The sequence below is a fragment of the Malaya genurostris genome, chromosome 3 (genome assembly GCF_030247185.1).
Source record: "Malaya genurostris strain Urasoe2022 chromosome 3, Malgen_1.1, whole genome shotgun sequence".
In the NCBI taxonomy this organism is placed as follows: Eukaryota; Metazoa; Arthropoda; class Insecta; order Diptera; family Culicidae; genus Malaya; species Malaya genurostris.
Genome location: NC_080572.1, coordinates 124,105,093 through 124,122,874, shown reverse-complemented (window position 1 = coordinate 124,122,874; position 17,782 = coordinate 124,105,093). Strand labels below are relative to the sequence as shown.

The 17,782-nt window shown below is 35.8% G+C and overlaps 1 protein-coding gene across 1 annotated transcript in view; it reads right to left on the bottom strand.

Annotated features, from left to right (window-relative positions):
• The window catches only part of LOC131434886 (zinc finger protein OZF-like), a 61,263-nt gene extending 56,450 nt beyond the window's left edge, over positions 1 to 4,813 (bottom strand). The window contains exon 1 of the mRNA XM_058602126.1: positions 4,210 to 4,813. Within this exon, the coding sequence (XP_058458109.1) occupies positions 4,210 to 4,217 (8 nt within the window). The 5' untranslated portion in view covers positions 4,218 to 4,813. The remainder of the gene's footprint in view (positions 1 to 4,209) is intronic.
• Between the last annotated feature and the right edge of the window lie 12,969 nt (positions 4,814 to 17,782).

Genomic DNA, 17,782 nt, shown 5'->3' with positions numbered 1-17,782 from the left:
AACACCCATTTTTCCTAGCTTGTGTCGTGCAGAAGTTGCCATTTTGTTTCTTTAGTGCATTTGCAATACTTTTAACTTTGAAGATACGAGAGTATTTTTCATGTTGTGCCAGACTAATCGTAAAGCTTGCTTCAGATAGAATTGGAACAAAGACAATTGCCTGTATTTCAGTTATTTATTATTGAATTCAAGATCATTTTTTTATACAAATGTAGCGTTGTCTTCATACTTTTAAGAGAAAATACGGATAAAATTATTCGTCACGGTTTCGAAAGAATTCTCGATTTTTTTCCTGTAACACGGCTCATTAGGCGGCGCACACATTCTTCGTCCATCGTTTTAGCTATCTTATTCCACCAGGTCGTCATCTGATTGATGTCTTTGACAACCTTTCCCTTTGCCTTGAGTCACCTCTTCATGATTGCCCAGTATTCCTCAATAGGACGGAACTGGGGGTAGTTGGGTGGGTTAAGGTTTTTCGGAACAAACTGGACCCCTTTCTATGCATACCATTCTTGAACGACTTTGCTGTAATGACAGCTTGGAAAATCTGGCCAAAACATTACGGAATGGTCGTGGGATCGAATGAATGGCAAAATTCGTTTTTGGAGACACTTTTTTTGGTATAGTTCCGATGTCATTGTCTTATTTGTAACGAAAACTTTCGTTTTTTTGGCACAGCTGCAAATGCCTTGTCAAATCATGAATTTTCTTTTTTTCCCCCCGAGCCGTTCCCAAGTAAAATTTTTGACCTGGGATTTGCCCGAAGTCAGCCTTGACATAGGTTTCATCGTCCTTCAGAGAACTGTGCACAATTTTTTCCCTTCTTTCGGCTTTCATGTTGATTGTTTACAAAGTACAGTCGATTTGCGGAATGTCAAAAATCATACGTGAAGCTGACAAAATTCCCGACTCGTGGACGCCAAGAACTTTCAAATCCGTCCACCAGGAGCGCCACAATATGAGCAAAAGTTTGTTCCAATTCTAAATGAAGCAAGCTTTATGTAATCATAAGATACTAAATTCGGACCAGGAAGATCAGAATATAAATCGGCAATTGTTAATCTTTTTGAATTTGATAACTAATAATAACATTTTTCCTTTCGTACAATCTCAAGAACGACTGATGAATTTGGTGATATACGTTTCGTCTTTGGTTTGATGAGATAACACAGAAAAAAATTTTTTTACATGAGTTCTGGCATATTTTGAGCATTGTATTCGTTCGGATTTGCCTCTGGTGGATGGATCGGAGTATTAGGAGTTGGTCGCGTTGTGATATGCTCGAAGGTTTTGTCGTATGTTCGAGGATTTCTGATATCCTTAGGATCGTAGAGCTAGTAACGGTATACTGATGAATCGACTACGAATTCTCTTCGAAAAGAAGATCAAGTTCCGCATCTTTATTTTATTTCTATGCGTTTTCATGATAAAATATTTTTAACTTAGTATAGCAGGTGTGCGAGTTGATAATTATTATATCAAGAGTTGTCATTGCACACATGAATTAGTAGTTTTTGGCTATAACATGAGCATCTCAAAATTCATCCCAATTTACAATCTGATGATGAAACTTCACTAAGCATTGCACGAAAAACACTCAGACAGCGAAATCGATCAAACTCATCTTTCGGTAACTCTAAAGGGAACTTTTGCCCCACACTCCAGGCTCTCCAGATTCGGCCCCTTCCGACTATCATTTGCTTTCATCGACATCTCACGCACTTGCTAAGAAACACATTATATGTCATGAAGGTGTGGAACAATGGCTTCACGATTGAATAGCTTGAAAACATGAGTAGTCCTCCCGACGTGGTATTCGTGAGTTGGTGGAGGGATGAAAAAATGCATAGCTCTCGAAGGTAACTATTTTGATTGAAATAGCTTGAACCTATTATTCACATTCAACATGTATTTCCATTACCAAAATGCCACATTGTTAACAATCGCCACTGGTATATTTTCAATGACTTTTGAACAAAACAAATTGAAATAGTCGACATCGACATAACATAACAGTGAGATGATACGCTTTTTTATCATTTCGAATTAGAATATTCTTGCCCCTATATTAAATTGCTTCGATCCTTTTCAATTGAATTTTAAAGGCTTCAATAATAAATTTCGTTAAGTACTTTATGTATAATAAAACATTTAAAATTCTCCAATTCTCAAGTTTCAACAGCGGAAAGAGATCAAACTCTGGGATGTCTCAACATTCTTTATATTCTTATATATGATTAGGCAGTGCACCCATCTCTGTTTTTACATATGGACTATAAATCATGCCAAATTAAAGTCACAAACGATGCAGAAATAAATCCGTGTTATTTCGAGAATTCTTGCGAACAAACTCGTGTTGTTTCGAATAAAACAATCGTAAAGTTTTTTTTATTTTCATACAAATCCGTTAGTGATTATAGCTTGGTGAGGTCATGACCATTTTTCCTTTAAAAAGCTATTCTTAATCTACCTAGTAGTGCGATAATGCCTTTCTCTTTTAACGAAACAGTCTCATTAAAATATATTTTGCCTTTTTATTAAGATTGATTCGACCAAGCATATTAGTAATGAAACATTTGAACGTAATCGTAGGTCTGAAATAATTATACAGATAGATAACAAAATAACGTGTCGATTACGTCATTTGTACGATTATATCTCCGAAATTTGAAGTGTCAGCTATATGATTTTCGAAATCGACCAACAGCCCAATTTTATTCTCAAGCGAGCCTAAAGAAATTGAAATTGGTTGATTTATATTGAAAAAAAAATTCAGTGGTAACGAGTTTTTGCGTTTACGTCACTTATTAGCAATATCCGAGAAAATTGAGCGTAGAGAAAAAGCGCGTTTTGTTGGCCACTTATACCATTATATATCCAGAACCAGAAATTACAGTCAGACAGATTTGTTGAAATCGGTTCTGCCATCTTCGAGAAAATTGGACTCGGAAAAAATCGTTGAAAGGTGCATACACATACAGACATTTTCCGATTTCGTCGAGCTGAGTCGAATACTATATAACACTATGAGTCTCTGAGGCTCTGTTCGAAAGTTGGGTTTTCAGCAATTCTTTTACGTTTCTATAGATAAAGACAAAACCGTGCGAAAAATTCCTGTGCAAAAAACCGCCTAAAACAAACTGCTGTAGAATCTATTTATAAAATTATTGTCATCGAAGATGAACACCAACTTATTTAACACATTTTGCATAGTTTCACCTAAAAATTCCATTAAAGCCGAAGGGAAATTGTTTAGTCATTAACTAATAAAACCTGCAAAGTTGAGGAAACTTTCGGTCAGTTCTGGAAATTTTGCTTCTTTTTGGCGAAGCCACACATACGACGGTTTATTAGTTGTGAACACTAATTACCCTGTAATTTCGGAGATTGAAAGCAGATGAAATTTGATGACAGTTCATGTGACCATAGATCTCCTAGATACCTTTTGATCGTTACTTTTGGCGCTTCGAAGCGGTATACGGGAACTATTCAATCGAAAAGAGTTTGATTGATCACCAACTAACAATGCATATAAACCTTTTCAATGAATCAAATTTGGGAAAATTGATGCAATCATCTTCGAGTAATTGAAGTATAGTCGGTCCCAATTCGCACCTACCTTTGGTTTTACCAAGTTCTTGACCTGATGTTTTCCTAATCGTAAAATCGTAGTTGAAAAATGATAATTTAATTTACCAAGATCAGTACTTTTTGTACATTAACATTTAAGTAATGTGCAACTACATTTACGGTTTTTATTTGCAACAGCAGGATAAAAGCTTTGGATGCGAAAACCGGATGGAAACTTATTCGGTTCTTCCGAAACAAATGACTTTCATCTGGTTTATGTAATCAAAGTTACAAACAGACAAGCAAACCATGCTTGGTCCGCAGTGACAGATGGCTCAAAAAATTTGATTTCAAAACCAGATAAAAATGTTTTTTGTTTGTCGAAATAACCGGCTTAAATTTTTCCAATCAACGTCTGGCTTTTGCGATAAAGGTGTTTTGGAATAAAATTGTATTAAAAAATCCGTGTCCGTCGTTTTTTTTCGATTTTTACATTTAAAAATACTTCAGCGTGTTTTCTAAATAAGGTTGCACTAATCCACATTTGATACTAACTAGGAAAACTCAGTATCACAGGTACCACCTTCACGGGTAACGCTATCCGCCAACAATCGATGGACATTATTAAAAACTTACGTGTTCATGGTTCACGTTCAAAGTAACGACGACTTCGCACGATTGCAGGCAATACAATATTTTTTTCCGATACGCACGACCTAAACTGAAAATCGTTGATCACAGGTTACTGAGGCCGCGCTTTGTTGAAAATCCGTCTGTTGCTTGTTCGACCTTTAAACCGGGAGGATCTTTTGCTGTTCAACCTATTGCCGCCCACAGTCGGCTATGTTCGGTCTTCTAGGGTACGATAATGGTAGTTCGAATTAAATCACGCCCCTGTATGAGCTTCCATCATGAATTTGGCCAACAGACCCGGTATATACACTTGCTCGTTTATATTATTTTTATATTGCACACCTATATAATAGACATTTCATCCAATTTGTAATACCATCACGTCGTCCGCACAGCGAGCTGAATATGAATGAGTAGGGATTATGCTTTTTCTTTGGTATATAACACCCACAATTGGCGTAGACTTAGCACGAAATTGATTATTCACCGATATAGTATGTCTAAAACGGTTCAATTATGCAACTACCGATAGATTCATTGAAGCACAATAACTATTCTCACAAACTCACTTTTTTACTGAGCCCGCCGAAAAACGCGTGCTAGTGTCGCAACGGTCGACGGAAGAATGAAAAAGGTACAATCCTCATTCATTGGCCATGCAGCACACGCGAGCCTGTGCCATATCCGATTCCTGTGAATGTGTGCGATTCAAGGCAGTGCCTTCTTTATGGGTGGGGAGAAACTGCGCATGTGTTTGAGCTTTGTTTACGTTTTCGTTCAACTACCGGCATTCTGACAAGCGGAAAAAAACATTGCAAAAAAACATTGCAAATGGAAATGTAAACTAACGTAGGCAATAAATTTATCTACATGCAAGATATTAATTAGATAAGATGAATGTTTTCTGGATAATTGTGCATCTGAGTTGAAAATAAATACTCACTTATTCATTACGGTAATTCAACCGAACAGCAGTATGAAAAGCAAACATCCAGATGATACGCAACAGGTTGAATTGGTTTGATAGTGTTTGTAGCATCGATAGCAGTAAGAACATATAGAAGAGCCAATCAACTGTTCGTTTTTTGGTAAACGTGTTTTGTTGCTTTTCAGCCAATCAAAATTGTGTAAATACGAAGGGGAGGAAAAACTTACTTTCACGATTGAATATGCTGACCCTTCTCCGTTGGTTAGTGAAAGATGGTGCACAGGTCATTTGCATTCCACTGCTTTATTGAATTGATGCATTACATACCGTCACGAACATTGTGAAGGATGTTGAGAGCATGACGGTGTTTAAAAACTATTAGGTAGAGCTTTGGTCTTATATTTTTACATTCAGTGATTTAACTACCTCGTTGTTACAGTTTCACATAATACGTCAATTTAATTTTGAATTGGAAGTTGTGGAATTTTGAAAAAGTTGATCAGCGATCCAAATTTTCAAACTATTCAACTAACCATGCAATTATCCTGTACACTGCTGCTTAATCGGCTGTTTAATCTGTTGAAAGAGATGGTCAAATTCCGTATCGGAAAAAGGATCGTGGCTTTGCTTTCTCGCTTGATTGTTTTACTTTTTTACATAAATAATCAATAATTTTTATATTCAAATCCACATCCAAATAACAAATAACACATACATCCAAACAAGAGGGTAGGATTTATGAAGCTGTAAACCATTTAGTAAATTATTAATTTCTAGTTAATATCAGACAGCTCCTTAGTTATTTTCATACTATCAAACTTAAACAAGAGTCAACAAATTATTTAATGTAATTTTAAACGAATTACAGATTACTTCAAAATTGAACTACACCGAATTTTTTTTTGAATTTTACAGGTGACATAATTCTACACACGATACATTTCATAACTACACAGAAAGAAATAAGGAAATTTACATGACACGTAAAACAATAGTAACATGGAATAGACATGGGTTGAATCGAAAGTTTGATTGAAAACCAATAACGATGCAAAAATAAACTGGATTGCATTGATTATTCAATTAATAGAACTGTATGCTTCAATTGACGCTTGGTTCTATTATATTGAAACATACAGAATTGTTAAGTAACTTTGTGTTTATTTGCCTGCTCTAAATATGTGTATATAAATAGATGTAAATTCACAAAATATTTTTATCTGTGTACTTAACTTCTCAAATGACGCAATATTCCATTCGTACAGAAATACTTTTTCTTGTTTGTAAGTTTTGTGTGCTTCTTGTTTCCTATTTTTCAAATGTTTTAGTTGTGAATTGAACCATACAGGTAATTTGCTGTTATGATTTTTTCTTCTTCTTTTCATAGGCAATGTTTCGGCTAATGTTTATAATGTAATAGAATTTGTTTACTTCGACGTCGACATTTCCTTCTGTACTTAGTATGTTCCGCCAATTTATTATACTTAGTCTACACTTGCCTTCTTCAAAGTCAATTTTATTGTATTCCGGCACTTCTTCATATTCCAAGTCGTAGGGAAGGGATGCATTGTGTGTAAATAATGAATATTCAATTGCGGTGTGAAATGCTTCATTTTTCCATAATGGCAGGTTTGATGCATTCACACAAAAGTCTTCTGTGCAATTTGTGAAAAGAAGGTCTAAATATGCGTTTTGTAGATTTTTTACGGCGTTTACTTGATGTAGGCCAAAATTAGAAATTTTGTCAAAAAAGTAGTGCAATGTTTCGTTTTCTCCTACGACTGGAAGTAAGATCAAATACAAATTATTTGTATTTGGTAAGATTGTTTCATTTTCAATGTCAGAAATGAAGTCCGCATTACATTGATTGAAGTCGCCAAAAATATGAAGCTTTGCTTCAAAGTTCCATATTAGAAATAATTGTGTCTAAAGATTGAAAGAATAATTCAAAAGAGAATTTGTTCGCGTTTTCGGGTGGGAAGTAGACAGAGCAGTAAATATGTTCTTCTCCCAATATTGAGACTTTGGCCCATACATGCTCAAATTCTTTATATTTAGGAGTAATAATTTCTTCAGAAGTAAAGCAAGAGTTTATGGCTATGAGGACTCCACCTCCAGATTTTTTCTGACAGAGAGATAAATTTCGGTCGTGCCGGAATACGTTAAAATTATTTCCAAATACTTCTTCGCTTCTAGCACTTTCATCCCAGCTGCTTTCAGTTCCAAGGATTACGTCGAAAGAGGAGGTTATTAAATTTTGATGAATTTCTTTCATTTTGGCCGGGCTTTTCATGCGGTTGAAATTTTGCAAATAGACCAAAATTTCAGTCACATTTTGTCTGTGAAGCGAAGAAGTTTTTGAGAATTCTGGAATACTTACATTACAAATTTCTGTGTCTATTCCTTCGTCAAAGGGCGTCGTTATTTCCGAAAATTCGTAGATTCGTAGGAGGTGTTGCTGGAAGGCCTTCTGATGCTAATAGCATTTTTATACTAGTTGGTGTTATACCCTCAATGCATACTGTAGGTTGTTGATTTTCCATGTATGACAAATACAGACGGACGACGTGCATTATTTTCGGGTCACGAAGCCTTGCTTTTAAGAAGCGTTCGTCGCCATTTGCAGATTGTGAAGTAAGACGTACAATTGGAGGACGCATTGGATCAGTTTCGAGTTGGCTGTCTGTACTCATGTCCTGTGATATTGCAGATGTATTTATGTTCTGTGATATGTGTTCACATAGTTAGTGGATGGTGCAGCTTTGATGTCATTACTTCCTAAGACCGGAGTAGTCTTGTTTTGAATACTTCTTGTTCCTTTGTAAGGGTTGATGGTTTCACCTTTTTGAAAATTTATGAATTTTGAGGCAATATCTGCACCTGGATTCCCGGAGAATTGAACCCGTGCAGCTGCTAGTAGGTCTTTGTCCAAGGGTAAGGTATATTGTAATGACATATTATTGTTATTGTTGTGACAGGTATTGTTACTATTTGTATTGAAATTGCTGTTGGAGTGCCCGTTGTTGTTGTTGTTGTCGTGTTTGCTGTTGTAGTAGTTGTTGTTGTTTTTACTTCGTATGTTGTTGTTGTTGTTATTGAATTTTGTATTATTTTGTTGTTTCCGCTTCCGATGTTTCCGTCTGAGGTTTGCCTTTTCTTGCAGCCGTCGAATGCGCTGTTTCTTGTCATACTCACTCCAGTCGCATTTCCATATTTTTTTGCTGCCGATGAAGCGCCAGCCTGAGGTGAGTTCCAAGTCAGCTTTTTCTTCTGGTGAAGGTTTAGCGTTGCAAGTGTCTTTTTTCCTATTGGTTTTAGTGATTTGTTTGCTTCCAATTCTTCAGCTAGAGTTTTAGACTGAGTGTTTTTCACGTCTTTAGCGACGATATACGACATTGATTTGACTTCATCTCTCAATTCTTCCAAGATAGGATTAAATGCAGCGTTGGGGGTTTCGACAATTTTCGAAGGAAGCAAGGGAAGGAAGGGTCTCTGCTCCTGTTCTTATTAAATGCTGGCAGTCAGCACATACTGGCACCATAAATGCCGAGATTAAATTTTCCTGATGCCGTTGTACTCCAAGCGCAAGCGGCGTGATAAGCCTTTGCCGCCCCTGCCGACCATTCGACACAATTCGTTGAGCACGTAAAATGTCTGTGTGTGTATGTATCAAAGAAGTGCACTCGTTTTTCTCGTAGATGGCTAGACCGATTTTCACAAACTTAGATTCAAACGAAGGGTCTCTTTAAATTATATTTAAATTATACTCAGATCGAACTTCCGGTTAGGGGTCCCTGTGATATGTGTTCACATAGTACATAGAATTTTATCACGAATCAAACTTCCGGTCCGGGAGTAATGAGGTAAAATGTGCAAAAAATGAAGAAAACGAGCAAGAGATTTTGTCAGAAATCTCTCAATCGATTTTCTTAAACTTAGATTTAAATTAAAGACCTTAAAGTTTCATAGCTTGCTATTGAATATAATCTTAATCTAACTTCCGGAGTTATGGGGTAAAATGCACTCGATTTTCTCAGAGACCGCACATCCAATTAACAACACCTTGGGTTCAAATGAAAGGTCTCACAACCCTAAATAACCCTACTGAATTTCATTTGGATACGATTTCCGGTTCAGGAATTGCAGGCTGTATACAAATTTCATTTTCACTCGCCTGTTTTCATGCATGATACGGGAAAATCAAGCCTAATACATTCAAATAGCCGTATAGTTCTTCAATTAGGCAGGTATGGTTAGTTGATGACCAAATACATTCATTTTGGGCAGGCCCGAGTGCAAGGGGGGAGAGTTTGGGGGTTTCGTAAGAACCAGAAATAGTGTTCGGAAGCTCAACAACGGAACTCTTTTCATTTTCCCATAAACAGTTGAGTCGATTTTCACAAACCAACGTTTGTGTCAACGTTTATAGAAATATCTTTTGACCTTCTTGATCTCACTTCCGGATCTAGAACAACGGAGGGAGATGTGTTTAAAATTTGGATAAAAAATGCATGGATTAAAACAGGTTTTTCTAAATGAAATTGAACTCGCTTTCGACAGTCAACAAACCAATAAGGCAGAGAGGAATCCTCAACAGAGTCCAAAGCAGCCAGCAAGTTTACAGTGGAGTTCGAGAATTTTTCAGATTCGCTAAAGTGCGAAATATTAGGAGCATTATTAGAAACTAACGGACCCCTGCACACTTCGTAGCGCAAGTTAATATAAGATTAGATGTAGAAAATCAAAACTACTTATCAATTTTAATGATTATTGAAGAAAAATATCATTATAATGCTCTATGATAGTGGCCCCAACCTTTTTATGTTATATCGCGAACAACAGGACAAAATATATAAAACCGATGGTTTGCCGAAACGCAAACAGGCAGCGTACATTTTACCATAAAAAACTCTAAATTCACGCTACAGACTCATAACGATTATTGACGGTAATAGAAAAGTTAAACGGATGAGAAAATGACGTTCAAACTGAAATGGCATAGCAGTGAGCATCATTGGAATGCGTGGAATGAAAACTTTTTTTTTCTTCTAATTTGCCATTCAAAATTGTTGTCTCGACAACATTTGCGACTAACTTTTGAACTTTTAACTTTTTTCTGTACTTCCTCTATTGTCTGCACTTTATTTTGTTCTTTGTGCGCTTGTTTCTGTAATTTGTGTATTTTTTCCTGTACTTTCTGTGTTTGTTCCTGTACATTCTATACCTATAACTTCTGCACTTACCTATATCTGTATCATCTGCACATTCTGTATCTTTTTCTGCACTCTCTGCAATTGTGCCAGTACTTCCTGTACATGTTTCCCTCATTTCTGTACTTGGTTTTGTACTTTCTGCACTTCTTCCTGTACCTTCTTTATTTTTTCCTGAACTTACCTTCTGCACTTGTTCCTCTTTTTTCTGCACCTGGAGCTGTCCCGGTGAACTTCTCACAGCTCAAAAATTATCTTTGGATGGAAATTATTGCTAATACTCTTAAATTAGAATGGTCGAACGACCCTAATGATTGCTCGAGATTAGTGAAGTAGAATGGTAGAATGTTCTGTAACAATGAATCATCTGACAATTGTTTTTTATTCGATCTCAACATTTTTCCTCAATTCAGGTGCACACGTACACTTCGCACTTTAAAACAGTTTAAGCCGAAAAAAAAACAGAAAACATCCTTCTAATATGAATGGAATCGTTCCAAAAAATAGAGAACCGAACAGTTTTGGTGTTTGAGTTAACGGTCTTAATTTGAACTGGCAGCTGAGGTGTGCTGATTTTGTTGTCTCAGTGCATTGTGAAAGCAATAATTATATCTATCAAGATTCACATTTCTGGAATATTAGGAAAACAACGAATCATAAAAAAACGTTAATCACTTTCTTTTCTTATAGTCGTTTTATAATTTGACTTCACGGTATTGAACCGAAAGTTATATATCGGAAAATGGAAACCTGTATGCTGTTCATTTGGCGCCTTTACTTAATTGAACAAGTGATTCGAAATTAAGAAACACGAGAATCAAATAGGCTCAGTGAAATTTTTGCACAACTCAGCTCGTTTGGCACCAAACGGTTTTATTAATAACTTGCTGACCCGTCGAACTTCGTCTCGCCAAAAAATTTTTTGTTCGAACTTATGTTTTCAGACAGAAGAATTCCCACTCAACACGCAATTATATTTTGTTGGTCGATAATCGTGTGTTGAACGGCATACTGTACGAAATAATCGTTCAATTTGCTGGAACGGTTTGTTGTTGTTTTTACTCCTCCAAAAGTAGTGTGAAAATTAGGTGTTACCTTAATATAGAAAGAAAATTTGTTGTTATTACACGTGAAGTAGAAGTATTGTACAAGTATGTGGTTTTAGTTAAAAAAAATAGGTGGAAAAAACTTCGAAAATTCTCCAGTAAAAGTGGCCCAAAGAGGCTCCAACTCATCATAAATACTGCTAAACCTAACACAATGTTGAAGAGTTTTTCGTAAAAAAAAATTTGCATTCTGAACAGTACGATTTAAGGAATTACTCATACGTAAATTTTCACCCGACTGAACAAACTTTGAAGCAGTTACTTATACAGCTTCTAAGCAGCGAGAAACTTTTCTCAGAACTTGTTCTGTACGTTCAAGTTGCCAAAAAGTACCACGCGTACTTCAGACTTCTAATAAAGCGGATATTTTCAGGAACTGCGGAATTATTAATTGCCTGAAGAGACGACCCTTAAATTTTAATTTGATATTGATCTTACCAGTTTGAACATTCTTCACAGAATATGAAATATAAAATGGCAGCCTCAATTCATTATGGTAATCATCTTGAACATTGATATCTAATCACCACTTATTCTATGTGCTTAGCTTTACCTAAATCAGTAAAAAGAAAAATGCAGGGAAAATCTCCTAGTTTGATCTTAGCGCTTCTACAGCACAAATTTTTCAATGATTCATCGCGCCCGCAATGACCAGTACTATCCATCTGACACCATTGAACACAATTCATCAACTGGTCAATAGGACTCACAACGTTCAAATTAAAATTGTGGACACTCTCGAACTGCTGAGCAAGTTTTTGAGCTTTTTCGCATTTGTTTTTTTCATTTCACAAAATAGTAAATCTATGTTTAATTTCTTTTTGTAAATCCTTAACTATGTTTTTCATAACAGGATCACGAGAACGTTGATATTGTCGTCGAAGAACATTCTTCAACCGAATTAGCAGTTGAAGATTGTCATCGACGATAGGAGATTTAATTTAGTTTGAGCTTTGGGAACTGAAAGACTTCTAGCTTCGATAATGAAATGATTAAAATTACCTATTGCTGTGTCGATGTCCGCAGAATTTTCTAAAATAGTTTCATGATCCACAGGATTTTCAATGTGAGATCTGTAATCCAACCAATTAGCTCTATGATAGCTGAATATAGACCTAATTGGATTAATTAAAGCTTCGTTGGAAAGTCTGAATGTTACAGGAAGATGATCTGAATCTAAGTCAGCATGTGTAATTGGTTCACTACAAATGTGACTTTGATTTGTTAGAACCAGATCAATTGTAGACGGGTTTTTCACGGAAGAGAAACAAGTCGGATTACTGGGATGAAGAACTGTGAAGTAACCAGCTGAGAGTTGATTATGAAGTATTTTACCATTACTGTTATTTTGCCTACAATTCCACTGGACATGCTTAGCATTTAAGTCCCCTATTACGAAAAATTTCGATATCTTGTAAGTTTTTGCAAATCGCCTTTAAAGAAATTTAATTGCTCGCCGGTGCATTGAAATGGCAAATATGCTCCAGCGATGAAATAAATTCCATGAATGGTTTCAACTTCGATTCCCAAGCTTTCAATAACTTTAGTATTGAAAGAAGGTAATATTCGATGTTTAATTTGCCGTTGGGCAAAAATGGCAACTCCACCACCCATTCCAAAAAAAAACTGTCAAATCGATGAACCACATAATGTGGATTACTTTTCAATTTGACATTTGGTTTTAGAAAAGTTTCTGTCACAATGGCAATATGAATTTTGTGAACTTTGAGAAAATTATAAAATTCATCTTCACTCGATTTTAAAGATCGAGCATTCCGATTTAAAAGGCATAGATTGTTGTTTTTTTTTCCAGAACGACAAGCGTCCATTTTGGGAATTTTAGATGAATTTTCGTCTATGTCGCTATAATCGGATTCAGGAAGAATCTCGTAAATATTGTTAGAGGGCATAGAATCAACGGAAGGGAAGTCCGTCCGTTGTCTTTTATTTTTACATTTAGATTCTATAAGATCGTGAATGTTATTAGAAAAATTTTGAATAACGGATTGTGATTTATTCCGTATTGAATTATTTCTAGCCTTAGGCTTGTTGCCTTTCCGGTTAAACGCAGGCATTTTTGAAATGAATGAAATTTGAAATTAAATTAACTTAGTCTTGGAATAGACTCCTAGTTTGGTTGAGTCTTGATAAAGGCTGATTTTGTGGTAGTCTTAATAAAGAAGTTCGAAGAATAATTCTTTGGTTGGCTAGTCTTAAAAAACTGATTAATTTCTTAGTCTAGAAAAAGACTGATTATACAGGGTGATTTTTTAAGAGCTTGAGAACTTTTTTAAACAATAAAACGCATAAAATTTGCAAAATCTCATCGGTTCTTTATTTTAAACGTTAGATTGGTACATGACATTTACTTTTTGAAGATAATTTCATTTAAATGTTGACCGCGGCTGCGTCTTAGGTGGTCCATTCGGAAAGTCCGCTTTTTTATCGACAAATTTTGTTCAGCGATGAGGCTCATTTCTGGTTGAATGGCTACGTAAATAAGCAAAATTGCCGCATTTGGAGTGAAGAGCAACCAGAAGCCGTTCAAGAACTGCCCATGCATCCCGAAAAATGCACTGTTTGGTGTGGTTTGTACGCTGGTGGAATCACTGGACCGTATTTTTTCAAAGATGCTGTTGGACGCAACGTTACAGTGAATGGCGATCGCTATCGTTCGATGCTAACAAACTTTTTGTTGCCAAAAATGGAAGAACTGAACTTGGTTGACATGTGGTTTCAACAAGATGGCGCTACATGCCACACAGCTCGCGATTCTATGGCCATTTTGAGGGAAAACTTCGGAGAACAATTCATCTCAAGAAATGGACCGGTAAGTTGGCCACCAAGATCATGCGATTTGACGCCTTTAGACTATTTTTTGTGGGGCTACGTCAAGTCTAAAGTCTACAGAAATAAGCCAGTAACTATTCCAGCTTTGGAAGACAACATTTCCGAAGAAATTCGGGCTATTCCGGCCGAAATGCTCGAAAAAGTTGCCCAAAATTGGACTTTCCGAATGGACCACCTAAGACGCAGCCGCGGTCAACATTTAAATGAAATTATCTTCAAAAAGTAAATGTCATGTACCAATCTAACGTTTAAAATAAAGAACCGATGAGATTTTGCAAATTTTATGCGTTTTATTGTTTAAAAAAGTTCTCAAGCTCTTAAAAAATCACCCTGTATTAGAATATCACTCTTTGTTGTGACCTGTTATTCTTTGGTCACAATATACTTCCTTTGATCACTGAGTCCAGCTTGTATATATTCTTCGAATATTGTATATTTTTGTTTATTTTCATTGTCAGTAAATGTCTGAGTAGAATTTAAACGTCAATCGCGTTCCTACTCCGTGTTTACATGTTTGAGTCACGTTTAAGTTCTGCTCAATAGCCTAGGTTGGTGTCAAAAGTAGGGTTTTGTTTAATTATTTATTCTATTTATTTTTTTACATTTATTTACTACATATTCATTATTAAATTATATATTGTATTCAAGAGTATTTATTTATTTATTCATATCCATCGATTTATATATATATATATATATATATATATATATATATATATATATATATATATATATATATATATATATATATATATATATATATATATATATATATATATATATATATATATATATATATATATATATATATATATATATATATATATATATATATATATATATATATATATATATATATATATATATATATATATATATATATATAGATATATATATATATGTTATTGTTCAATACAATTTATCCAATATCCAATTACAGGATTCACAGGCTCGACAGGACAACTACCAGAGGAGGGGGAGTTGCCATTGCCATTGAACGATCCATTCAGCACAGGCTTCTGTCAGCCTTTAAATTCGCATTCGATAATGTGTGGCACGATGACCTGGTGTTTAAACTGCATCGGTATAATTTTCCCATGTATCTTATTAAAATGATCAAAAATTATCTTTCAGATAGAGCATTTCAGGTTTCTCTGAATAATGCACTTTCAGAAAGATTTACTATTCCTGCTACTGTACCCCAAGGAAGTATCCTAGGTCCCATCCTATACAACATTTTTAAATCAGACATCCCACCTCTTCCGGGTGGTGGTGTTCTGTCACAATTTGCTGATGATACTGCCATTCTTTACAAAGGTCGTGTCATTAATGCTCTGAAGAATAAACTGCAGACAGGTCTGGACGCTTTAACGGAATATTTTACAAGCTGGAAAATTGTGATCAATGCAGCAAAAACTCTGGTCATCTTGTTTCCACATTCAAGATCTCCAAAACTTGTTCCATCAGACGAATGCCGAATACGATTCGGTGATGAGGTCATTCAATGGTCCGATAAAGTTATCTATCTAGGACTCACCTTTGATAGAAATCTGATATTCAGGTCACATGTTGATAAAATCGTTCAAAAATGCAGCATACCCATTAGGTCTCTGTAGCCGCTGATTTGTAGAACATCTAAACTGTGCCTGAAGAATCAGATGGCTGTCTATAAACAAATCATCTACCCCGCAATTGAATACGCAGTCCCTGTTTGGCGGGGCTGTGCACGAACGCACAAACTTAGGCTTCAGCGCATTCAAAGTAAGATCTTAAAGATGATTCTAAATCTACCCCCTTGGACAAGGACTAGTGAAGTACATGAGATGGCCTCCCTGGATATACTAGAACAAAAATTCGAACAATACTGCACGAAATTTGAAGAATTGCTGCTTCAATCTCTGAAATACAAATAATTCAAAATTTGTACGTATTAGGTTAGGGATAGTTATAAGTAGGTAGATATTTTATAAATAATTAAAATAAATATTTTGATTAAACATTAGTATGTAAAACAAGAGTAACTAAAACACCTATTATTTATAACGAATCGTATGAACAACAGAGATGAAAGGCCAAAGGGTCAAAACACTTGTACTGTAAAATGTTAATGTAATACACAAAAATAAGATTAATAAACAAATATTTATGAAAAAAAAATTCCCATTATTTTCTGTGCAATGGTTGTCGAAGCAAGACATACGGGAGAGCAACACCGAAGATTCTGTATTTGTTTCCCCACAGCTCATGCTGTGCGTTCAGGTCCCCAGCAATGATGAATTTGTTCTGTCGTCGAGTGAGCATAGCCAGATCTCGCTTCAATGATGCACACGTACCATCTCGAAGATTGGTTTGTTTGGGGCAGTACGCTGCAATGATGATGATGGGTCCCATCGTCGTTGTAATCTCAATTCCGATGGCTTCTATGAGTTGCAATTTAAAGGCTGACAGAAGTCTGTGCTGAATGGATCGTTTAATGGCAATGGCAACTCCCCCTCCTCTGGTAGTTGTCCTGTCGAGCCTGTGAATCTTGTAATTGGAAATAAAAATATAAATTTCAGGTTTAAGATGAGTTTCAGTTAAAATAGCAATATCGGTATTCTTCTCTTGAAGAAAGTCGGATAACTCAGCAGTTTTGCTCCTGAGTGAGAAAGCATTCCAATTTACTACAACCAACTCATTATATTGCATATTCGATGATGAATTTGCCTAAGGCGTTGATTTTCAGTTTTGTTTCGTAGTTTTGTTGTCATTGTTTCAAAAATGACGATCAGTTGTTCAGCAGAGAATAAGTCACCAGAGTCATCCTTTGCTTGTGGTTTATTATTGCCCCATCCAGGAGGGATTTTTGAGGAAGATTCTTTTTGTGATCCAGCGGCTGAATCTTTTGGATTGCTGCGAGGAAGTGGCGGCAAATTTGGAATATCCCTCTTCGATGGGAGCCGTGGGAAATTAATTTCATCCTTCTGTGGAACATTCTTGCGCGTTAATTGTTTACGGGACGCCTGTTGTCGAATTTTTGTGAACTCAGCACGTTTGGGACACGATTTGCTAGTGGTTAATCTAAAAATTCCTATTTCAAATTACTTCCTCACTTTTCTCAGAGATTGTGTGACCAATTTCAACTGACTTAAGTTCAAATGAAAGGTCTCATGGTCCCATACAAAACTTCCAAATTTCATCCAAATCCAACTTGCGGTTCCGTGTGTGAAAAAATTGATACCCTTACTAAAAGCGACGAAATAAAACACGTAAAAAAATCTAAATTTGCATCGAAACTACTACAATCGGTAGCCATTATCAATAGACAACCAAACAAGCTGATTTCGACTATCCTGGTTCCCGATCTTCGATTCCGGAAACACCGGAAATAGTGATCATATATTCTAAAACGAATCTCACTCACTTGGCTTGACCGACTCAGCGATGGCTTGACCGATTTTCATAAACAAATAATAGGTCTTTTGGTCCAGTGTGAAGATTGT